Source organism: Diadema setosum, chromosome 7 (assembly GCF_964275005.1).
Source record: "Diadema setosum chromosome 7, eeDiaSeto1, whole genome shotgun sequence".
NCBI lineage: Eukaryota > Metazoa > Echinodermata > Echinoidea > Diadematoida > Diadematidae > Diadema > Diadema setosum.
Window position 1 is genome coordinate 6,239,248 of NC_092691.1, and position 26,886 is coordinate 6,266,133.

Consider the following 26,886-nt stretch of genomic DNA (forward strand, 5'->3'; position numbering starts at 1 on the left):
TCGGCTCACGGTGTTTACATGGGATAGTCTTCATTTCAAAGCCCAATATTGAAAAAAAAAAGTAACCTGATTCTCCGTCTGCTGAGGAATAAATAAAATGAAATAATAACCAACGATTTAACTGTGCGGTAGAATAACTATTGATAGGGCAGTTCACAATTTTATAACCTTCACATGTCAACCAGTCAGTAAAGTGTAGAAGGTGTTACGAGAAAGTACAGTGTAGTAGCATCCCGTTGATTACGATGAACTTGTACTGTGTGAACGTGCGCAGTTGGTTGATGTGGCCGACGACACAGATTTTAGTACTCTAACGTTACAGCTGACCGACCGTGACGTGTATCCGTAGTATTTTCTCATTCATCAAACGATTGTAGGCAAACGGAGGGCATGCCGGAGCGTCTGGGTGGGGGCGGGGACGACAGATTGATTTTGGCTGTCTCATGATACTGTTACACAGCATGTCTCTTTTCTGTTGTTGATGCCGTCAGTCGTTGTGCTTCCAGAGTTGTATTCGTCTCCATGATAAGCATCTGCTTTTCTGGCTTCAAGTAATCCACTGTTGGCGATCAACCTGCCTAGCCACTGGAAACCATAAAGTTGGGAGGCTTCTTTTTTATGTACACACACTCACAGACGCAGTAGATCTTTTAGCACAGAACTATATATCTGTGTCTTTTAGACGTTACCTGCATGCTGAGCGCGTGTCAAGAACGGGCGGAGTCAAGTCATTCGTGTCGCGTCGTGGCACATCTTCACCATGGGACATTGGGAAGTCCTCGGGGCTTCTGCGCTCGTTTTAAGTCTTATTGTTGCTGGGATAAAGAGAAAGTCCATTGCCACCTTTATCAAGGATTTCAAGGATCTGTCTGGACTCGCGAAGGCGTTACTAACCTACCGAATAAATGCGAGCAGGAACAGAACTGTACTAGTTGCCCTTCACGATGGAGTTGTCGAACATCCAAGTCGCACGTGCGTTTTGTACCAAGACGAGCGCTACACGTACGCCGAGGTCGAGGCAGAGTCGAATCGGGTCTCCCGCTGGGTGAAAACACACACGGACTTGCAGCATGGAGATACTGCGGCGATTTTATTACGAAACGAACCGATGTTTGTGTTTCTGTGGCTTGGATTTGCAAAGTTGGGCATCAGTACTAGTCTTCTCAATCACAATCTAAAATCACAGAGCTTGCTTCACTGCATCAAAATCAGCAATGTGAAAGTTTTGATAACATCGAAAGGTAAATTTACATGTAATGGCCAATATGGGATGGTCTGGTCATGGGTCTAGAAACTACTAGTAACATTAGAGTCTACATCATATTGTATTAATCTATAATTTACTTAACTATTACATTATTATTTTATGCTTTAAGTTTAACCTTTACGGGCAAATCGTGATATCCCCTCGTTCTGCGTGTGCGCCTCCACTATGTGCAAAGTCTGTGGAGGTTGAAAGAAGTCCCCTGCTATGACAAAATGAATGGCGGTGAATGGAGTGTGGACCTATTTCGCGATAATGCCACCTTTACTTTATAATTTCATAACTTTTACCTTTAGACTCGACATCGCGACAAGACCTGCTGTCACTACAGTGTCAGACTTTGACCCTCCTAGTCCTAGCTCCACCACTGTGTGTGATAATTGTATCTGTGATTTTTTAATGGATGGTTCAGTAGCGGGATACACAAAAATTGTATGTAATGTTGCTAAATTGCAGGGAGACCTTTCATTTTTCATAAACTAATGTAAATATGTTTTTTTTTTTTTTTTTTTTATATACATATTCCAATATTCTACCTTAAATGAAAAAGGGTCACAAATTTGACTGAGTGAGTGCAGAAACTTTGTCCTTAGTGAAACATATCAAGGTTTGGGAAAACTTAGAAAGGTAAAATCTATGTATCCAAAAGTTAAAGAATTGCTCTATTACCTTGATTCAACCATTACTGAAAAACCTGCAGTGTAAAGTGTATGTTTCTGTAACAAGTTTTGGATATATGTTCTTTTCATAAGAAAGTAAATCGCACACTTCAGCGTGTTCATGTTGATGTAGTACATCTTATTTCATCTCATTCAATTGCAGTCAACCTACAAATCCAATGCGTAGATGTGATGTAGAATGACACTCACATCGCATTTTTTATAATGTAAACTCCTTGTGTTGTAGATATGACAATTGATCAGCTTTACTTATAATGTAATCTGATGAGAACATTGCCTTGATAATGCATGTGTACATGTATGTATCTTCTTTTTTCTCAGCTTTTCTGGATGTGATAGCAGAGCTTCTGCCTGACCTTCAGCAGCTTGAGGTCACGGTCTGGGTCCTCGGTGACACCCCTAATGGTCATGTGCTCCCGGACAGAGTGTCCACCATGGACACCAGTCAGGTACCAGGGAACCCCCTCCCTTCGGACCAGTTACCAAAAGTCACCCCTCAAGATATCTCTTCCCTCATCTTTACCTCTGGAACCACCGGTAAGATTTTGACAAACTTGGTGATCGATTTAACTCAGTGAAGTTTTATGTTGCAGAGAAAATGCAATTTGGACTTGTTGCTTCATATATTTGGTGTAGTGCTTGTTGAGGTGGGAGATTCAAATCTTAACTTTTTCAAGATAATTAGTAACCACTTTATATAGAAGAGCAGGCAGATCCAGGTGGGGAGGGGGCACAAAGGGTATGCGCCCCCTCTTTATTTGTTGGTAAAACAAAAGGAATAAAAAGGATAATATGAGTTGAAACCAGGAAATAGCAGCAAAAATTTTGTCCCCCCCCCCCCCCTTTACAGAATTCCTGGCTCCGCCCCTGAAAGGTATTCAAAGATTCAATGAAAATCGGTTTTGAAATGGCTTAGGTATCCAAAAACAAGGTAAAATAAAGTGGCCCTAATAAAAGGTGCGTCCCACCTTTTATTAGGCCTCCTTGTTTTTGGATATCTTAGCCATTTCAAAATCAATTTTCATCAAATAAACTTTGAATTCCTCGTAGTATAGTATGCTCTTTCATATCTCATAAGATTGATTAGAGTTTCTCATTCAATCTCACAAAAAAAGTTGTATACCGGCAGAAGCCCCATCTTTCGAATACCAAAACTTACCATCCCTTTAATTCCACAGGTAGACCATGGTTGAAGTTAACACTTAAAGTGAAAAGTGATGATGATATTGATCAACAAAATGGACAAATGATTAGGCTTTGTCAGTTGGGTGTGAGTATAAAAGTGACTCTTGGAATTTTTCACTTATATGCTCATTGCATAATGTGGTAGACTAAAAAGAACAAACACATAGTGCAAGCTTCGTAGGATGTTTGTGAGAATCACCTCATGTCTCAGAATTACTCTCTGACCCCTGTAGATTGGACATACACTTGTAGTCTTTATAATTTGCATTCCAGTGGGTCAATCCAAAAGAAGAAAAAAAAATTGTTGCTACATATGGCAAGTTCCACTTGTTACACACTTCACCTGTTTGGAATGGCCAAAGGTGAAAATGGTCATGATAATGCAAACAGGCATGTACTGGACCAATGCTAACAACGAAATCTTATCAGGTGTGTATTTTATAACACAATGAGCATCCTTCCCCTTCTCATTGTTAGCTGCCAGGAGTGAACTGCCTTTAGGGGATGTCTAGTAACTGATCAGTGGAAATCAGTGGGAATTCTGGGGGATGATTGTTCCAATCCTTGTCAGATTCATTTAAGAGTACATTATATCTATTGTTGTGTGAAAATTTTTTGCTTCAGAACGGTCTCATATTCAAGTAATGTGCAGTTTAATGCCCCGTCACTGTACAGGCATGCTAACCTGGAAACATTTATTCTGCACATTACCGGTACTTGAATATGAGACTATTCTGAAGCAAATAATTTTCACACAACAATAAAGATATGTAATGTACTCTTAAATGAATCCCACAAGGATTGGAACAATCATCCCCAGCATTCCCACTGATTCCCACTGATCAGTTACTGTGTACTAGCCATCCCTTTTAACCCTAAAAAGACTGGGCTATTTTGGTAGCTCGAAAGACTGGGGGGGGGGGGGGGGCCTAAAGGGCCCCCCCTTAAGATCTCGGCCGTGGATCGCGCGATTGCCGCAGAAATTTGCACAATGGTAGTGTGCGATGTAATCTACAAGATCGTATATTTTAATTTTACGAAATAGTCTTCTTTTATTTTATTTTGATTAATTGTGCTGATTTATGCGAGAAATCAGACTCTTTGATCTAAATCAGTAAATAAAGCTCCAAAAGTGCTCATTTTTGGTCTAATTATTCTTTGTGGCATTCTTAGCAAATGTACTTGAAAAAAAACTCGGTATCAAAATCAATTTCTTATTTATTTTATTGTTTTATTAATTTCTTATGTATTTCTTTGTTTTTTCGACCTTTTGTTTTTGTTGTTTTTTTTTAACAAAATTTGTGGCAGACACTTTTTGAAGCATAATACTCCTAAAACAAATTAATTTTAGCCATTGAGAGTAAAAATAAGCATATTTATATGAACCATGTGAAAAAACTCAATTTGCATTGACTTTGTACACAAAATCACATTTTTGAGCCATTTTCGGCCTCACGTGCATGTACAAAAAGTTATGTAACTTCAGAACCGTACCCCCGGGCGTAACAAATTTGGTGTCAAAATGTGCGGGAAACTCGAAAGAAAAAAGTCATAGAGCATCGCGGCGAGAGCATTGCGCGTTGCAGAGTTATCGCGCGAAATGTCGAGGGGGGGCCTTTTAGGCCCCACCCCCCCCCCCCCCAGTCTTTTTAGGGTTAAGTCTCTTAGTTTTGGGGATGTACAAGCTATGATGGGATCAGAAAGAGCAATAGATTTCAAGATCAGTAGGCACACACGAGGTAGAAGTTCTGCCCCAGTGTCGCCTGTTAACGCATTCCTCCCTCAATTCTCTGAGAGCCTTCAATGCCCTAAAGCAAGATCCACGACAGACAATCTGGGATGGGTACTGAGGAATATTTTTGATAACAATTTTATACAGACAAAAACTTTCTGGACTGATTTTTTACTTTCTGTACTTGTGATAAATCAATATTGAACTTTTCCTAGTGATTCATCAAATTTGATATTAAAATGAGTAGAATAGTAGCAAAAAGGGCATGGTGTTTTTATGCCTCCGCCACGAAGTGGTGCCGGAGGCATTATGTTTTCGGGTTGTCCGTCCGTCCGTCCGTCCGTCCTTCCGTCCGTCCGTCCGTCCGTCCGTCCTTCCGTCCGTCCGTCCGTCCGTCCGTCCTTCCGTCCGTCCGTAATAAATTTTGTGGACAAGGTAACTATCGAAACCTGTTGAGGTATCCTAATGAAACTTGGCATGTATGTGTATTAGGGGGTGAAGTTGTGCCTATCAACTTTTGGGTGCACATGCTCAAGGTCAAAGGTCAAAGGTCAAGGTCAAATACATAAAATTTCACTATTTCCACCATATCTATTGAATGCCTGAAGATATTTTCTTGAAACTTAGTGTATACATGTATTACCCAATCAAGATTCTCTGGTGAAAGTTTGGGTCATGAGGTCAAAGGTCAAAGGTCAAAAGGTCAGGGTCAAATACATAAAATTTCACTATTTCCACCATATCTAGTGAATGCCTGAAGATATTTTCTTGAAACTTAGTGTATACATGTATTATCCAATTAAGATTCTCTGGTGAAAGTTTGGGTCATGAGGTCAAAGGTCAAAGGTCAAAAAGTCAGGGTCAAATACATAAAATTTCACTATTTCCACCATATCTATTGAATGCCTGAAGATATTTTCTTGGAACTTAGTGTATACATGTATTACCCAATTAAGATTCTCTGGTGAAAGTTTGGGTCATGAGGTCAAAGGTCAAAGGTCAAAAGGTCAAGTAGAAATATTAAAACTTCTTTTTTTTTCTCTGTACCTTGGAAAATTGTTCAAGGTATCTTTATGGAACATAGTATATACATGTACTGACTGGAAGTGATTATCTAGAGAATGTAGGGTTCATGGGGTCAAAGGTCAGGTGTCAAAGGTCAAGTGCAAGACTTCAAAATTTTACTATTACCCTCATATTTATGCAATGCTAGCAGGATTATTTTTTTACACTTGGTGTATGCGTGTGTAACCTAATAGAAATTCTCTGGAAAGTTTTTTTTTTTTTCTCTTTTTGCCTCAAAGGTCAAAATGTCAAAGATCAATTGAAAGTGCTGAACTAACTTTTTCCTCCATATCTCGGAAGTGGCTCAAGTTACCTTGAAACTTAGTACATATTATGCATGTTCTACCTGAAAGTAATTATCTCATGAATTTTAGGGTCAAGGGCCAGATGAAAATGGTAACAATTTACTATTCAATTCAGAAATTGCACTTTTTCTCCACACCTGTACCTTGAAAATTACTCAATGCCTAAATGTATGAATGGTTCAAAGTCAAGTTAAAGTCCTTAAATCCCTAGATACATGCTCTCCTATTCATCCAATTAAACCTACGTCAAGGAAGGTGAACATTCAACACATTTGTGACAAACTTGTCATTCCAATATTTTGCCAATTTTGTGAAAATGTAATCACACAGTGTCCACATGTACTATACTAGACCTATTGGGAAAATCATGCATTATGGCGGAGGCATACCAGTCGCCAAAGCGACATTTCTAGTTGCAGTATTTTGACTGAATGTGGGGCAAAGTCAGGAAAATGTGGGAGTAATTTCACCTCGTACAAATTAAAAAGAGCATGCTCTACCAATGAATATATCATTCTCTACCAATATCATTCTCTACCAATGAATATATCATTCTTTGTGTGTTTGATTGTCGTAGAGTAACTTCAAACCAGGGAGGTGGGAATTAAACCACCTCCCTGTTCAAACCTTGCATGATGTATGGAAACATGTTTTCTCTGGTTATCTGTCTGTCTATGACATCCATCTGTCCAAATGTCAGTCAGTTTGTCTAGTCCATCAATTTTCTGCCAACCTTGACTGAATGTGTTGCTTTGATTTGTGTGTTCTGTGTGCTTGCCTTTAAAATGTAAATACCATGTGTGTGTACCTTTATGTACAAAGTGTATTTGTGTTTGTGTGTGTGTCTGTATGTTTGTTTCTTCTGTTGTTGAATGTTTGGACAAACTGTCCCAGGTGACGTATTATGCCTTGTGTAAGAGATTTCCTCCCACTCTCTGCCACTTTCCGCCGGCACTGCACATTTTAACAATGGAGTGCATGGGCTACAGGCAAACAGTGAAGAATAACTAGGTTAGTTACTGTCATGTGATCACTCCCTGAATGTCAAAGGGAGCCAAATAAAGTGACACAAGTGGCTGAAAGTTTCTTCACCTACAATTGTCCGTAGCATGTTTGTATTGCTGCATGCCGATTACCCTTGTGTGTTGTGCTACAAAGAGAATACAGTGATGGTATCAGAGCAAAAGTTCATACAGTGTAATTGCAGGTGTGTTTTGTAAGGTAGGCCTGAAGTAACAAAGCAGTTTGACAGTGAAACCAGCGAGACACCAGTGTTGAGATGTTGAAATGTTCAATGTTCTCGTGGTATTAGTCAGCTGTCCGCTTAAAGGTCCTGTTTACCTTTGGGAGAAGTGATTTAAAATATGTTCAAGATATCACTTTTGATGCACATGTGTACATTGTAGGTCAGTTCTATCACAAAACGTCCTTGGGTACCACATTGAAATTTTTGCAATAAAGCCTGAAGTATGAAAGGAGATACAGTTTGTGTGTACATTTGTACAATGGATGTACAATGTGTATCACTATTTTTCTCATTTAACCATTACTGTAGACGGTTTAGTGTGGAAACATTTTTATCATAACTACAATTGTACTGTTTACTTAGCTATACTTTAATAGCATTATGCCTTTAAAATGGTGGTTTGGTCCAAACAAGCATACAAGTCATGTATGACGAGTATTGCGGGAGTCAACTCTCTTAAATTACAACATGTCTGTTTATAAATCCTAGAGCTTTTGATAGAATACGCAGTACAATGTATAAGACCCCCTCCCCCTTCGTCATCTGAGGTTTGCACAAATACACTGTGTGTGCATAAGAAGAGCTATTGTATCAGTAAAAGCCCAGGAATTGATTTAACAGTTTATGTAAGAGTGAAAAATCAATAAATTTGAATAATATGCAAACTATGATTGGCTTGTCACACATGGTAAAATACTGATTTTTAATACTAGTTCAACACCTGTAGTCTTGTGACCATAATAGATGATCTCATGGAGGTACATGAATTTTCCTTGAAGCCGATAAACATATTAAATATCCTAAAAGTCGAAGAGTAATCACTGAATTCATCTCTTTAATAGCTGTCACATGCATCACAAACCATACCCTTTAAACACCGTTTTCAGAGAAGGAAAAAAAAAAAAATCAAAATTTTCCAAGCACTTAAGGCCCACCTTGACATAGTTATTTTGATGAAAAATAGGTGTTGCATTGTGACAAAGTCTTCTGTAAACACCACCATCACAATAAATGGGAGAAGTACCATGGTGGCCTGTGATGTGGGTGTATCTCTCTCAACTTGATTTGGTTTCAAGCAGTGTTGAATAGCATTTGAGAGACACTATGTTGTTTTCTTTCAAAATACTGTACAAGGGCACTTGTGTAAAGCAATGTTGAGGGTTGAGAATATTCATCGTTACACAAACTTGTCTTTTTTAGTTTTCTGTGATATCTGTTTTGAGACTGTGGAATAATTGTTTCACTTTGTATTCGTGAGAGCCTCAGAGAAAACAAGGTGAAGGCTAAAAGCAAAAGAGATTCCAGGCAATATCGATATGCAAACATTTGTATTATTCCACACATAGACGTTATTCACTTTAGAATACTTTATTATGTGATTACACATTTTATTAAAATCCATTCATATCCCATGGATGTTTGGTCATATTGCTGCAATTCAGGTGTTCCGGTGCTCAATGTCCTTCACTGGCATCTACCATGCAATGTTCTGTCATTAAATTCTATGTAGGTCAAAAATTGTACAGCTTGACACAGATATGTGTCTGCTATGGATTTAAAAAGGCCACTGCATGTGACACACTGGCATTTGTTTTTGTTAAAATGCTGTGGTATGTAAATTGTGGTGCAATGCACAAAATGATTCCATGATTGTGATGAAAATACTGTGATGCTGGTACCTTCAAAACTTAGACTATTACATTGCTTTTGTTGGTGGCATACATACAATGTATTAATACACTCCCAAAATCTCTGTGATTTTATGATTGATAATCTCAAATTACATCCCATGAGGTATTGTTTATGTTCTCAGTTGTATAGCAGAGGAAACCTGTTTAGTTATGTTACTGTATTTGTGTACTGGTGTGTTCTTCTCATCTAATGCATTTTTCAATGGATCTACATGTACAGTCAAACTCGGATACCTCGACGTCGGATAAGCCGAATATTACCTCGGGGGCAAAATGAAAGTCCCGATTGTTCCGATGAAGTTTCCGTGTATTAAAATTCGCGTAGCTCGAAAAAGATAACTCGAAGTTCGGTTACCTCGAAGGGAAATCTAATGTCCCGATCTTAATTAACTTATTGTTTTTCCAAGCATGTTGCTCGAATCGAAATTGCAAACATCACTCAGCATCTCCGATTAAGCGCGCGTGGACAGCGAAGACATGTCACAAAAATGTTTTCACACTCAATTGTAAATATTCTGAGACCAGAACAATCGCGTGCCCAAGAAGAAATACCCGATACACAGCTGACAAGGAAAATCCCCAACACCTACCAACACACGTACATGGTATGCACATAGCACCCGTGCCAATGGAGTGCTTTACGATAGCACTACGCGCTGCCCCATCATTTGCTTTTCTTTAACCACTGTGTTTTGATTTTTGATCGAGACAGTCATACCGTGCGCGTAGATTTCTCAACCGTCGGGGCACACCTGCTTACGTTGACAATTATATCTTTGCCATTAATCACGCTCCACTGTCAAAACATCAATCTCCCTCGTAGTGCCTTTTTTTAAACTATTTTTTTTTTTTGCCTTTCACGAAGTTTACTTCCCCGAGAACGCAAGCACTGAAACTTTTTTTTTTTCCAGCAATGCGATTATGAAAATCTGGAAGTATAGGCCGATCACAATGAAGAATAGAATACACAGGGCTCCGCACTAAGTTTTATCGGGCCACCAATATCATTGATTTTTATTTTCTGGTGGTCGAAAGTAAAATCTGGTAACAAAAAAAAAACAAAAAAAATCAGGAAAAACATTAGAAAAACTAAATCGGTCCTACTAAACATAGACAAATCAATATTAAGCATTATTGAAGTGATACAGATGCCCATGTCCAAAACAAATGAATAGAAAATTCAATCATCTTACTCTGTGGTTAAAGATTTGACAAATAGGCATAGAGATTATTTAAAAAGTTGTTGCCCATTATATTGAGGAGGTCAAAACTTACGTTTGAAATGAGAAAATGGGAGCATTTGCTGACATTTGTTAGCATCCGACATTTGTTTTAGCATTGTAAAAAGCCGAAAGTTACCGTTATTCATTTTTAAATGTAAAAGCAAACAACCGACATTCATTTTAGAATCTTACGGAGCTGAATACTATCCTAATCCATTTCCAAACGTGAAAGCAAGCATCCGCTATTTGTCTTAGCATCTAACTGAGCGGATTAATACCATTAATCATTTCCAAATGTTAAAGCAACAATCTGTTATTCATTTTTGCATCGTACGGAGCAGAATATTACCGTTATTCATTTCAAACATCCGACATTTATTTCATTATCGAACGGAGCCGAATGTTACTGCTGTCCACTTCCGAAAGTGAAATGAATCATCTGACAATTATTTTATCATCGCACGGAGCCGAATGTTACTGTTTTTCATTTTTGAACGTCAAGGCAGACATCAGACATTTTGGACCATGAAACGTATGGCTGAATGTTACTGATATTTATTTCGAAATGTACCGTAGCAAATATCCAATATTTTTTTATCATCGTATGGGGCAGAATGTTACTGCTGTTCACTTCCAAACATGCCAAACGTAAAAGCAATCATTCGACATGTATTTTAGCATCTTCCGGAGCTGAATGCTATTGACATTTACTTTCGAACGTAAAAGCACACATCCGGCATTTATTTTATCAGCGTACGGAGTTGAATGTTATTGTTATTCACTTCAGAACATCAAAGCAAATATTCAACATTTATTTTAGCATCTTCCGGAGCTAAATGTTATTGCAATTTACTTTCGAACGTAAATGCAAACATCCAGCATTTATTTCATCATTGTCAGGAGTTGAGTATTATTGTTACTCTTTTCCGAACGTCAAAGCAAACATCAAACATTAATTTTACCATTAAACGCAGCTGAATGTTACTGTTATTCATTTCGAAATTTAAAAGCAAACATCAGACAGTTATTTTAGCATCATATGGACATGATGGAGCAGAATATTACTGCTATTTTCTTCCGAACATAAAAACGATCATCTGACATCTATTTTAGCATCTTCCGGAGCTGAATGATATTGCTATTTACTTTCGAAAGTATAAGGAAATATCCAACATTTATTCAACCATCGTACGGAGTTGAATGTTATTGTTTTTCATTTCCAAACGTCATAGCAAAAATTCGACATTTATTTCAGCATCTTCCGGAGCCAAATGTTATCCTTATTCATTTCCGAACGCAAAATCAAATATCTAACATTAGTTTTAGCATCATACGGAGCTGAGTCTTATCGTTATTCATTTCCAAAAGTATGAGCAAACATCCGACATTTATTTTAGTATCATACCGAGTCGAATATTACCGTCATTCATTTCCACTATTAAACGCAAACCCCTGGCATTTATTTTAGCATCTTACGTAGCCGATTGTTACCGCTGTTCATTTTCAAAAGTAAAGGCAAACATCCGATTCTTTTTTTTTTTTTTTTTTTTTTTTGGTGGCGCGATCGGGCCACCAAAATCTTTATTTCTGAAATTTTGATTTCATTTCCGATTTTCACTCAATTCATTCATATAAAAGTTGATTCAATTCAAATTGACAAGCATGCAAACATCAGTAGGCACTATAACAGACACCATGTTGAACATCGATAAACGTCGAAAATCGATAAACATCGGATAAGTCGAAGAAAATTCGACGTACGCGTACCTCGAAATTCGCGTACGTCGAACCATTTTCTTCTGTCCCGACGAATTCGAGGTATCCGAGTTTGACTGTAATAGTTTTCATTCCTTCCTATACGGAGCGAGTCTTGTGATCTATTGCAACATATTCCTTTAATATTATAAAGTATGTTATCATGTGTGCTTAATGTTCACTGTTCGAAGCTCTTCCTCAATCTTTCCTGCTAAATTTCACTCACTACCCTCCAGGCTTGCCTAAGGCGGTCCAGGTGCCCCACCGGACGTCCATGATGGCCTATCAGGTGTGGAACATCATTGGTGGCCTGCGCCCAGACGACGTCCTCTATGTCTGCCTACCGCTCTACCATTCCTCTGGTCTCATCAATGGTGTCTTGAGTGCAATCAATGCAGGTATGTGATCTGAATAGCAGCCAGAGATGCACAGAAATGCCACCTGTCCCATTTTTTATCGAGCCCACCAGTGGTGTGGGGAGACTATAGGGATCGCCTGCAGCATCTGTGCCTCCATCCGTCGTCTGTTCGTGATGCTACAAATACTTGAATAACTCTCTTCTGAGGACTTCAATTTCAGTCAAACTTGGAGGGAAGAATGGTTACACATTTTACCAAACATGAAGGTTACCTCAAGGTCAAAGGTCACAGGCAGAGGTCAAAGAACTTGTGGGCCCAATGTTAGGTTTTTACGGCGCGTTTGGATTATGGCTCATAACTTTTGGTGTATAACAATGTCCGTTTGTGACCAAACTTGGATGGTAGATGTCCCTTGGGGAGTTGAAGGCCATCACAAGGTCAAAGGTCACAGACAGGGGTCAACAAACTTTTAGGGCCCAATGTTATGTTTTTACAGCGCGTTTCGATTATGGCTCAGAACTTTTGATCCCTCTGTCCGTTTGTGACCAAACTTGGATGGTAGATGTCCCTTGGGGAGTTGAAGGCCATCACGAGGTCAGAGGTCATTGGCGGGTCAATGAACTTCCAGGAGTTAGAAAAACATTAATTTCTTCTAAGCGAATGGGTGAGACACAATTTGGCACTTGCCTTGTTTTGTTTTGTTTTTTCAGAAAAAAAAAATGCCTGTTTCGTGGGACAATTCTGGGTGTTTTTTTATTTTTTTTTATTGTATTACTATGCATTTGTGATGCAGGAAAAGCAAAATACCTTTTCACTTTACCTTTTCAGCCATCAGAGTAGGCCTACTCCATTACTGTCTATAGATACTAATTTGCTTTTTACATTTGTAAGGTTAGCATCTAAGGATGCATTGAATTCTTCTTTGTGTTGAACCCATACATAAAGTCACTTTCAGACAGTTTTGTGGAAAATCATTGGCATCATATCAGTTTGTAGTTGTTGAGTTCTTCTTTTCAGCTCTCTTCCTGTAGATTTATCCTTTCCTGTATGTGGTTTCTTTTCTTGGTTTTGTTAATTTTGATCTAGCCAGAAACTGAATTAGATGTACAACATACACTTACAATGTATTACACTTTTATTACATTTCATGCAAACCTGTAATCCCCAAGTACTCCTTTGTGTGTGATATACACCTTCACGCACACACACACACACACACACACACACCTCCTCTGTAGAATGTATTTCACAAGTCCATTGATATGTTCAGGAAAAGTACAGCTTGCAGAAATATTAGCATACATTTGGTTGATATTTGCAGTAAGGTACAGTGTACTTCATACCTCTCACTCTGCTGTGGGTCCCAATTGTGATTCAAGCATTCACTCATCGTCTTTCAAAGATTTACGAAACATTTTGCTCACTTGTAATCTGTTTATACACATGTAGCCTACACAGATCGCATTTCCTGATTTGGCTTTCGTAAATTTGATCTTGGGTAATTACAAGCAAAGAAGAAATGTCAAAGCATCAGTTCAGAATTGCCTGTGGATTATCCCTGATTACCAGTTACGTCGGTATTAAAGCTCCTTAAATGGGTGACTAATAACCACAAAGTGATTCCTTGAAATGGTGTGTGAAGGAAGTTCCTAGGCTTTCAAGGGTATAAGGATGTTTTGAAGATTTAAGTCACGGACGTTCTGTAGTCCCATTCACACAGCTTGATGTTTACGGTCTTTGAAAATCAAGTTTTGCAGTGGCATGCAAAAACCGTTGCCAAGTCTCTTGTGGGGACCTCTTTTGAATTGTCAACTCTTGCGATGTGCATCACGAGGCACAAATTAATCAAGCTTGAATTTTAGGGGAAACCATCACGATAATTTGCCTGTGCAGTGTTTGTGAACGGTGAGCAAAGAAATGCTCACTTTTTTAAAATCCCACTTGCCGTGCTATTGCTGCACACACAGGTGCCAGGTATCACACTTCTGTCATTGTTTGACAGGCATGTGCAGTCTGGCGATTCATGTGCCTGCCCGCCCACCCCCCCCCCCCCCCAAGTGATAGACATTTGTCACAATGTCAATCAATTGTCGTTGCATACATTCATACATGTACATGACTGTATGTGTTTTTATTAAAGAAGCACTTGATTAGCCAGTTCAAAGCTGAGGTCTGTGCAGCATCTATAAATAATTAGTATTTTATTGAATAATCATGTGAAAGTACAATGTATGTGCAACGAGGGTGTGTGACATAATTATACCTCCTTGGCAGGTGTGTGCAGGGAGGGACCACTTCCCTGATGTGTGTAATGTGCAAACAAAACTTCACATTTACTGTAAAAAGAGGAATTTTCGTGTGCATTTTAATTTCGCGAATTTTGCAAGAGTCAAGATTCGCGAAATTAACATGCACGCAAATGTTCTTGTCTACACTATATGCATTGACTGTTAGAGCCAACTCGCGAAGATTTCATGCCACAAAAAAAGGATGTCGGCTCCAATTCGCGAAAATATCATGTTTTAAAACAGTAAACATCTATGCTTCAAGTGCAGATCGTAGACACTGTCATCATAAAGCTCTGGAGCCCTTGAACCTGCAAGTCTGGACCCACTCACAGTTTCCTATTAAGATTTGGAGTTGGGTCAGTAGTAGCCTTGGTAATGGATTTATCTTGATATTAGATACCTCCCATGATTGTAATCAAACCCTTGTGTGGCCGACCTCTGAGATCCGAGGTCACATCCCCTCCCCTGCCATCTATATGTGAGATCCGAGGTCACATCCCCTCCCCTGCAATCTATAGAGCAACATCAAGGACTGAGAAATGAAAGCATTCAAATTGATATCATGGTACCTTTGTAGAAGTGATTGGGGCATTCCAGATGATTTTCATAATTTCACATCATGTAGTAGTACATAAATCAATAGATTTGTGGAATTTATTGTGGTCCTTGAGCAGAGAAACCAATACTCTGAAAATTGTTAAACCAATTACACTGAATATTGTTGATGACAAGGGAGGCTCACATTATATTTCAGAAATCTAGCAGTGTAATTCCATTACAATACTTCTCGCTTAACAAGTTCACTTTATAAAGTGTAGAATCTAAAGATGCATGACTTCTTTATTTGTTCTGCTTCCTTGAGCCCCAACTCATGCATTCTTATGGTGAGGCTGCCATGTCATCATCCTTGTTCATTGTGCAGTTTGTTATAGATTATGAAAACATTGTTATTTCTCAAACTACATGTAGGCAACTGCTATAAATTCTGAAACTTTGTACTCAGTAAAACTTATTTGCAAAATAGTTGTTCAAATGTAAAAGTTTGAAAATCTTCCAGAGGTCCCCTTTAACTGTCACACAATCCCCCAACATACAGCCCCTCCCTGTTCCTGATAGGCAACTATGCAATTGGTCTGTACTATGTATGCATGCCAAAAAACTACCTGGAACTTTGCCATAAAGTTTTTGGACCAGATTGTGTCTTTTTTCCCTCAGTGCATTTGTTTCTTGTGAATGTAAATGCAATGAGAATGTTCAATGCAGCTAGAAAGTCGCGTTTTTGTGGGTGTGTCAGGTGACTTCTTATTCAATAATAATCCTAATGCCTCCCTGCAACTAAGCTAAAATGTATTTGCATCATTTGCATAGTGGCAGACTGCCAAGCCAACAGCACACAGACTGTACAATATTTTGCAAGAAATCCTCATTTGTCTCATTTTGCATTTCAATTCAAAACTTTGATTTTGTGTCATCTCATAAATAACAAGCTCTACAAGTTGGATGCCATGTTCGTGTCAGACCACTAAGCTGTGAAAGCTCCATCAAATTTGCCATACATGCATAGAGAAAAGGTAGATTTTTTTTTTTTTAAGTTCACATGTTTTCAAGAAATGGTGATTTTAGTAGCAAACTGCATCTAATTTTACATAACCGTAGATGATGTGATGATATCATCTCAATGCAAATCTCCCCAAAAGTTGCTCTTTGACATGAAATGAAAATGAATGTGAAAGTTTTATCCTTCGCAACTTTTTTTTTTTTAAATTATGTTGCAATTACCTAGCTGTGATAACTGAGAAGCTATTAAAAGGTACACTGTCAGAAATAGGTTTAAAGTTGCTAGATTCTCAACTAAAGCATGATTTTGAATTAATGTGTCTTTATAAAAATCAGTGATATAGTCAGGTAATGACATGCTTGCTTGGGGATTCTAATTTGTATGTGTGGTGGCAGCCAATTTATTGATTTTTTTTTCAAAGAACAGAGGAAAAATTCGAGAACTTTTTTACATCATGTCTGATTAGGATTTCAAGCTATTATGTTGAATAGCTTGATGTTGTTTTATCTTTTGTTCAAAGTCAACTGGAGTGTTGAATGGAATTCAAATCTAGCTATCACAGTGATATTGTTTTCCAGAGCCTATATCAATGATTTGTAATGCTGTTTATTGACCAGAATCAAGTGTGCAAACAATCATGTTTTCATGTTTTTATTTTAGAACATGCAGGCAGTCAGTCATTCACACTCAATGAAATGCCACATGTATTGCATTATAAGGTAGACTCTGATATAAATGAGCTTTTAATGTCATTTTATCCCCTCATGTCAAGCGGGAATCTTACATTTTATATACATTGTAGCATGCCCAGATTGATTACTGATAATGTGGCACTAGTCAGATATAATAACTGGTGGCTTTATAGTCAAGGGGAGGCTTGCTCAGTAGTTAATGCGTGTTTGTTTTAGGGGATCATGGTGGTTGACTGGGCAAACAAAACTGTTAGTGTGCTACCAAATCCCTACCCAGGTCCATGCCTTAATATGCCTCCGTCACACTCGGCATATATTTCACCCGAGCTTACCCACGATCCTTTGGATGATGCTGTAGCATGAAAGGCATCATTTGTAAATACTTGAGTAAATGCCACACAACTTTTCAGAAAGCACACCCTTGTTGAACTGTTCCTGGTAAACGCAGAGATGTCAAGTTCAAAAAGTTTTTATGAGTGAGATTTTCATTACTCGGCGTTTCGGCGCTCGAGGGTGTCACCCCTCCCATGGTATGGAGCTTTTTTGAATTATTAGCTCTTAATGATGCAATCTGGTGCATACTTAAGTGACTATTTTTTACTAACTTTGAAAGACAAAAGGGAAATATACCTTCAATTGCAACTATCACTTGAATCCTTTGAGCTATGCTCCTTATTTTTGGCACAAATTGCAGACTTCACCCGATGCGTGAGAAAAATGGGTGCCCTGCATGAGATCGTGAGACAGGCCCTAAATGCTTGAGTCTCACGCAGAATGCGTGAGACTTGGTAGCTCTGTAAACGTGCAGGTGTCCCCGAGATCTCATGGGGGCACCCGCATTGTGGGGAAACTCTCGGATGAAAAGCAAGATCAGCATACCAATGGCGTCTTGAGGACCGCTTTTCGCATGTAACGCCATAATGTGTACATTCTTGCACTGCAGACGAGCGGGCAAGAGAAATACAAGCGGAAGCTCACTCACGAGTACTGGTATGAAAGAAATTTATCGCGGGTGTTCCCCATTTGATTACCCATTGAATCTCCCAGTGATCACCCGATTGACTACCTTGAAAGGGGCGTGTGAAAAAAAATTTGTGTGAGAGGTATTACAGGGACTGTACAGTACTGGTTGAGGTGGGGATTCATGTTTTGCACATTCCTAAGTGAGATAATGAGAAACCTCTCTAAGTCTCATGAAATATGACAGAGCATGTAATTTTAAGGAATACAATGATTTAATGTTTATTTGATGAAAATTGGTTTTCAAATGGCCAAGATATAAAAAAAGTGATAATAATAAAAGGCGACAGGCCACACCTTTTATTAGGATCTCTTTGTCTCACCTTGTTTTTGGATATCTCAGCGATTTCAAAACTGATTTTCATCAAATGAACTTTTGATACCCCTTAGAATTGCATGCTCTTTGACATCTCAGAGAGTGGTTTCTGAATATCTCGCAAAACGTTAAAAGCTAAATCCTCACCTCGACCAGTGACACCCAAATTGACAAATTGACACCCAATGACAAGTTGGTCACATTAGCCCTCCCCCCCCCCCCCCCCCCAACGGTTCTGACCTGACCGTTAGACAGTTTTCATCAATATGGATGTTTTCGCTCAGACCAAACAGTTGCTATTAAGATTGTCTCTGAACAGACAATAATCTATCATCTATTTTGGAAAAATGAGCAAAGAAAATGGCATTCCATCGGGATGGAATCCCATTTTCTGTGCTCATTTTTCCAATAATAAATTCATTTTTGGTCAGTTTTTCTCTGTTTACATTTGTTAAATAATCTAATCTAAGAGACTGTATTGCAGTTCTGACTGTATGGATTACTGCATGTAATTATAATACTCATTACTGTTTCATAGTGATAGGTGATTTAGCATAGCTACACATACTCTATGTTGTTGGCAGATCGAGCCGGTGTCTACACACATATATTCTCAATGGAAAACACTTTTATGATTAAGGTGTGGGATGTGGTATTGGCTGGGCTTTGTTGAACCTGACTGAGCACTTTTTCACAGTGTTTATCTTCTCTACCAACATACTTCATTGCAAAGGCGGCCTTCTGTAACGTATCTTTAATAAGGGTTTATGCTTATGGAACATTTCAGCCCATTATTGTGGAGCTAATAAAGATTTCATGGTATACTACATGTAGCTTTTTAAGAAAATAGAGTCTTACTTTCAGACCGGCTGTTGTCAGCATTTACATGGCATTGAACATGATAAAATGATGTGTTGTATTTATTCTTCCATTCTACCAGGCTTTGTTTGCAAAGGAATTGAGCTTTCTGCAAGGAGTCAAAAAGTTATTTTTGGTGCAAAGCTCTTGAAAGTAGTTTGTAAACGTAAAATTTTTGTTTGGATTGCAAAGTATGTCATGCAACTAAATCACTTGTTATGTGATTTGATGTGAGACAATACACACATGCTGTATTATAAAGAACATTCTCTAAAGAAGAATGTGAAGTTTAAGAGATTTAAAGAGACCAGTAGGGTGTTTCTCAGAATCTCCCACTTTTTGGGGGTGGGATGAGGGGAGATTGCACCATATTTCACAGGGTGCTGGATATGAAATGCAAGGGGTTAGTCATAGAAAACTGAACATTTAATATCAACCTTGTTTTTATGCCAACATTGTAGCACTTTTCTGTCATCAGTATCTCTCCAATCTTTTTTATTCAGCTGTGAGGGTATTCATCCTCTGGCATTTTTATGATTAAAGCACTGACATTTTACCTAGAAGTGATATTGTTAACATTTCAATGGCATTTTCAACCTTTAATATATTTACCTGTGGCATTTTGTACCTCGGGAAGTTTCACCCCTCGAAATCTTTGTTCAAAACTACTTCATTGGTGAAATTAAAATGTACACACTGAACATGCAGAAATACAGTGTACTTTTGTAGTGCAATTTCACTATTTGTCATACATGCTATATAGGTAGACCTATGAGAAGTAAACTGGTGTGCATCACAAGTCATGATGCCAAGTGGTCCCTTTGAGGCTGGCTAAAATATAGGCAAGAAATAAAAATGCTGAAGAAAATTTTTGCAGGTATAGTTCAATGTGAGAATGGAAATGTCATGGAAAAGAGAGAGAGTGTGGAGGCAAAAAAAAAAAGAAAGAAAAAAGAAAGAAAGCTGTGCTGCCAAGTCCACCATGAAGTGTAAAATTTAATACAGACCAGAAGCCAACATCTTGAAGAGTGACTTGAGTTCAGTTATAACTATTTTCAAACATGTGATCATGATCGTGCTGGTAGTATTGTGTACCCTTGATCGAAATAGTATGCTGTAACATTTGGAATGGGCAGTCATAATGTTTTAAATCCTCTCAGGTACCACTAAACTTTATGTCCTACGTCGGGGTCAAGGATAGGGCATTAGAAAAGGTACATCCCAGCTTAGTAGGCATTTTGGCAGGTGAGCTATGCTTGAAAATTTGTGTTTGGCTAATGTTGATCAGAATGGAAGGCTACTGGCAGATATCCTGGATGTTCCTATAACTCTGAACAAGATTTTTTTTATTATTTTTTTTTTAGAACTAGTGAAAAGCTGATAAAGAGTGCACAATATTGATGATCAAATGGTTTAATGTCTAAATCACAAGCAGAGCAAAAGTACTGCAATAAAGGTATTCACATTGTTAGTTATGGTATTTAATTTTGTTGGAAATGGAGTTTTTGTATAAAATATGAATTTTTTTAAAATCATCTATGTCTAACCACGCTACATGTATTCCATATAATCATATCACTGTTTGGAAAATTGTGTGACATTATATTACAAATACTAAAAGCAGAATATTTGAAGGCAGTAGCTCTTGATTTCAAAGTTGTCATGAGCACTTGTAAGCAAACTTTAGTGGTCTCAGTTGCACTTCAATGGCAGCCCCCTATCGCACACTCATCGCAAGTTCACCGTTATGATTTCCAAATCACCAGAATAGAATAGAATATGCTATCAATGCAGAGTTATCACACCATCAATTTTCACGGTCAGTGCGTGACAATCACCAGACTGCTCTATTTGTATTGCTCAGGCAACTGGAAATATACTGAACTGCAGCAAGAAAAAAAATAAATAAATAAAATAATTGACTAAATTGAATTTTTTTAAAAAATGTAGAAGAGGAACTAAAGAAGTTATGTGCTGTTGAAAGTTGATGTTCTTCAGCCTTTTGAGGACAAGCTGACTTTAAACAGATTAAATTCAAGTAGACTTGAAATGAAACTTTTTTGAGGATCTCAGATGAAAGTGTGTGAAGAAGTGATAGTTGTCATTTGTACACATTATATAAAAGTAGTAGTACAGTATTAAAAAGCATACTTAGTGTGAATATATGAGGTAGATTTTATGTTATTGCTTTAGACGTATTCATTTCTATTCATAATGCATTAGCTGCAGCTTTCCACGGAGAATCCGTACTGCAAAATGATTGCAACCTTGTATTAACTTCATATTGAGCATTTGATGTCTTCTATTTAATTTTTTTTTTTTTACCGGTAATTGTAGTTTTTGTGTCAGGGAAAAAAGGATGCTTAGTGATAGATGTTCAAATTCATATCCTTCCCAGGATGCACTGTTGCACTGGCCCCAAAGTTCTCTGCCTCACGTTTTTGGGATGACGTCCACAAGCACAAGGCTACAGTCTTCCTGTACATCGGAGAGCTCTGCAGGTATCTCCTTGCTCAACCCGAGGTAAGATAAATTCTTGAGATTATTTCTTTTTTTCTGTATGAAAGCTAAAGTCTATTTCACTTGAGTTGTAATGATCCCTTTTGAAACTCTTTTCAGCAAAACCACATTGCTTGCTGTGGTTTGTGTGTTCTTTTTAATATAGTCAGTGATTTATTCTTGTTATTATCTATCATGTATTATTATCTGTTAAGCCAAATGAAAGTGACAATAACATTTACATAACATACATTCACATGGAAATGGCACAGTTGACGTATAACACCTGCTTTGTATTAACAGTAAAGGGTGTGTACAGTTCTGGTTGAGGTGAGGATTTAGCTTTTAACGTTTAGCGAGATATTCAGAAACCACTCTATGAGATGTCAAAGAGCATGCAATTCTAAAGGGGTATCAAAAGTTTATTTGATAAAAATCGGTTTTGAAATGGCTGAGATATCCAAAAACAAGGTGAAACAAAAAGATCCTAACAAAAGGCCTGGCCTGTCGCCTTTTATTAATATCACTTTTTTGATATCTCAGTCATTTGAAAACCAATTTTCATCAAATAAATGTTGAATCCTTCTTAAAATTACATGCTCTTTCATATTTCAGGAGAGGTTATTCATTATCCCACTTAGGAATGTTATAAACCTGAATCCCCACCTCAACCAGTACTGTACAGTCCCTTTAAGGCTTTCAAACTGTACAAAGGGCTTGCACTGTACCATGTTCCCTTGTACCACATTAGTTTGATAAATGTGTGTACACAGGGCATCATACTCCATTGAGGTCATGCAAAGGTTTGTTTCCATTACAATATAGATATGCATTTACATAGACTGAACACTGATAGATTGATAAGTGTTGACAGAAATTACATCATGAGATAACAGATGTGAACATTAAACTGACATTGATATAAAGTAGCATTGATGTTCTTGTTACCCATCCGCACAAGTTCAACACATGCAAAGTCTACTTGCACAACCTTTCATCCAAAATTTGACCTGCATACATGTACTTTTGTACATCACCTTGTACCATCCATCAGCATACAGTGTACCAATTAAGCGTATAATACATAATAAAGCGTAACTATTTTTGTGATATCCGCTGATCTTATGAGTGATATGCATGGAATAAAAGTTCGTGTGAACTTCTAAAGATACTACTACACTGTATTTGCTACAAAGTTTGGTATGCAGACTTTATGTTTGTGTTTAAATCAATTTAAACCACTGTTGTATTTTTTTTTTTTATCTTAGCAGGTGCAGGGATTATTATGGTGGCAATGAACTTTGTTGATTTTTAATGGAACACACATTTACAATGCGTAGCTCCTACAGTGTATATTTCTGTATTATGTATTTCTATTATATTCTTCTTGTTTCATGAGGTAGAATAAAAAAAAGGAAAGAAATCTTTCAGGTACAATTGTAAGCCCTCTTTTGTTTCTACATGATTGTTTGCTTGGTTTGGAAAGACTCTTAATTGCTAAAAATTCCAGTGCAATATTTTATAAGAAGATTTCAGAGTTTCTGTTTCTTTTTCACCCTGAATTTCTTTGTTGTAAATTTGTGACTTTACTTTGTGAATTTTCTTTGTGACTTCGTGCGTGAATTTCAAAACTTCCTGTAAATTTCTGTCAAATGTAAATCACAAATTTGAAATTTTGAGTTGTTACTGTTAGTCGATGACTAGGTGATAATTTCTGTAGCTATCCCCCTAGACTTTACAAAATAGGTTCAACGAAGAAATTGAGAAAATTTTGGCAAACTCTTAATCCATAGAAAGCAAACGATGGGCAGTATGACCACATGCTGCGGCTGGCTTACGGCAACGGTCTCGGCTCAGACATCTGGGAGGAGTTCAGGAGGCGGTTCAACATTCAGAGGATCGTGGAGTGGTACACGGCGACGGAGGCTTCTGGCGGCTTCATCAATACGGACGGGAAAGTGGGGTCGGTCGGCAGGTACTCCTGGCTCGCAGAGGTACGAGAATGGCTGCAGCTTAGAGACTGTAGACCCTAAAGACATGTTGGAAATCATTAATTTTTTATTTCATTGCATTTATTCCTACATTAAAAACAATAACCATTACTGTTTCAAGTCATAGTATGAACATATTCATTGTGGGGACCAATAAAAGACTGTCAGGCATGATTGGAAAAGGGCCCAAAGTAAATGTACCCAAGACTTTCCCAACTTAAACTAGGGGTACAAGATTTCTAGAATACACATGGTACAAATAACGGGTTAAAGAAGGAAAAGAGTTGAGTACTGGCAGAATATAGATTCAAAACCAGGGTACTATTTACAGAAGTGCATCTAGAGTTACTTCTAAACTACTGCATAGACATTGGGTTTTTTAGTTTATATTCCATGGGATTGGACCTTGATAAAATATTATTGATTTCTCTATGTAGGTTTGTAGGGTCATGTTTTCTCTTCCTGCTCTCTTAAAGGGGAAGTTTCCCCAAATGAACTTTCCCAAATGGACTGAGTAAATGCAGCAATATGAATAGTACAACACATGATCAGTGAAGTTTGAGGAAAATCAGACAATCTTTTCAAGTGTAAATGAATTTCTAAAGTTTTGATGCCACCATCTGTGGATAAGAACACTACAATACATCATGATGTTACTGCAAACAATTGTTTGTTTTTTTTTCAATGAAGTTTGTTCCACAAAATCACATTTTGTTCAAGCAAAGTAAAAGAGTAATTGACTTACAGTGTACCTTTTTCAGAAAGCAGGGGGAATGATATCACCCTTTATGTCAGTAACAAGTCAAAGGACTGTGTGCTTTGCATGAGAAATTAAATGTTTAGAGTATTTCATCCTTTCTTCCTTGCAGAAGCTGGCTGGTAACTGTGTTATAGTGGAGTGTGATTTTGCCACAGCACAGCCTGTCCGTGGAGCAGATGGTCGGTGCATTCCAGTTCCGAGGGGTGAGTAAATTAGCTGTCTCAAGGACAGAACATTCCTTTTGATATGATTCTGCTTTGATTTACAGAGGATGCTCAGTAGGAAGTCTGTTCACACACACACATACACACACTTCATATTATGTTCGTTGTCATCTTGAAACCGATAATTCTTGTACGTACAGGAAAAAGTATGGGATTTAGGCCATGAAGAGGCATGTTTATATAGTGTTCTCACAAACTGAAATCAGAGATTTACTGTTACGGGCTGTTATTTTCATGAGGGTTTAATAGTATTCTCAAATTCCGCGAATCACAGTTTTTTGTGTCAATTCGTGAAAACAACATCTCCCGCAAATGTCTGTGACCTCCTCATTCGCAAAAATATCTATGCGAAAATAACAGCGTATAACAAAGTGCCAAATAACATGCAATGAGCAAACTGCTGTTTCCTTCTTGGGGGGGGGGGGGGAGTGGAGGGAGCTCATTCTCAAAAAAAAAAATGTTTAATACTGGTTCTAGCTTATTCATGAAGTAGCAAAATTCTGTCTCCCTTTGTTTGGATACCATGTCTTCCAAATATTACAGTGACAATTGGGGTTCCTCAATGGAAAACATACCAGCCTTTCCTCACACATGTTGCCGATGGAAGTACACTTGTAGATGGTCAACAGTCATAAAGGCGGAGGAAAATTTGCATTTGAATGGAATGCCACTATGAGATATGTGTACATATGTGTACATTGTAGAAAACAAGGAGATACTTTGTAATAAAAAGAATGATATAAAATCAGACTTTTCTGTTTTGATTTTTTTTCCCTGCTCTGTTTCATGTTTATGCCTCTACCACAAAATCTAGCCTGAGGCATAATGTTTTCCAGTTGTCCGTTTGTCTGTCCTTCTTTCCATCTGTCCTTAATAAATTTTGTGGACTACGTAAACCCAAGAACTGTTCGAGTTATAATCCAGAGGAAACCGGGGCATAATTTATACTTTGTAAATATACGTGTGAGTGGACAAAGCTGCACTTATCAATAGTGGGTGCTCTGTAAAAAGTCAGGGTCATACAGACAGTGTAGGTCAAGCAAGGTAGGTACATTGTAGGTAGTGATCATTTGCCAATGATGTGAATGTGTCTTCTCACAATGGCAAGATGCACTGTAGACCTGCAGTTGTACATGTAGTAGGAGAATGATACCATGTACTATACAGGAGGCCTACTAGTCGCCATAGCAACATATCTAGGCACATCGTTTGTCTTCTTTCTTTTTTCCTATATGATTGAGCCAAATGTCCTGCTTCTGCTGCATGCTTTCCGCTTGACTCATATGATGGACCAGGATGTGTATTGTTTTTGTAGTATCAGTTACATTACGTTCAACTTGTGTGGGGGGGGGGGGGGGATGGGAAGCAAGATAGTGGCTATAGGTTGCAGTGTAGAGTGATGAGTGTATTTGTGTAAATGTGTAGTAGAGGTAGGTGTGACAGACAATACCAGTCAGATTTTGTAGTGCTATCTCTGTTGATTACACATGGTACGCAGCTGTTCCTGTAATCACATGTTGTTTTTATGAAACGTGTCCGTTGTCCTACGCTTGCACCCAGAAGCTGTTGATAATCCCAGCCAGTCATTGGTTATGTTCACACAACATTTCTAAACTTAGAGATTAGCTCCAAGTTTCATTCTTTGACAATGAGCTCATATTTTAGTCCGCTAAAGCAATTCTACAGATTACTGTATACACCGAATATTTTGCATGGTTTTTATTTTCGCAAATTTTGCGAGTCAGGTGCTATTCGCAAAATTAAAGACTCACAAAAATATTCACTCTACATGTAATCCCACTATGAATGTAACATACAGTACAAACTCCAGTATCACGAATTTAACCACTCGTTAAATCGTTGGGAAGTCCTGATTCACAAAAATTTAGACTCGCTAAATATATGGCGTATACAGTAGTTGATTAGAATCATAAGACACCTTTATAGGGTTCCACGAGACTCGGGAGTCCGGGCTTGTAGTGTAGCATCTTCTGGACATGATAATCAACAAACTCAAAAGTTAGCATGACCTCTTTGTGAGCCCTAGTGCCCCTCCGCATCTGAGTCAACCTCGAGTGCGTGTTGTACGCTACTGTGTTGTCCCGCATTATTGGGTTTATTGCTACTGCTGCATGCATGAATTTCTTCAGGTTCTGTACTGTGGTTAAATCAGCA

General features: G+C 38.1%; 1 protein-coding gene across 1 annotated transcript in view; it reads left to right on the forward strand.

Moving 5' to 3' along the window:
* The first annotated feature begins 760 nt into the window (after positions 1–760).
* Positions 761–26,886, forward strand: part of LOC140230440 (long-chain fatty acid transport protein 2-like) — a 40,210-nt gene continuing 14,084 nt past the window's right edge. The window contains exons 1-6 of the mRNA XM_072310594.1: positions 761–1,241; positions 2,266–2,481; positions 12,383–12,544; positions 21,636–21,760; positions 23,530–23,730; positions 24,597–24,690. Coding sequence (XP_072166695.1) covers positions 761–1,241; positions 2,266–2,481; positions 12,383–12,544; positions 21,636–21,760; positions 23,530–23,730; positions 24,597–24,690 — 1,279 coding nt within the window. The remainder of the gene's footprint in view (positions 1,242–2,265; positions 2,482–12,382; positions 12,545–21,635; positions 21,761–23,529; positions 23,731–24,596; positions 24,691–26,886) is intronic.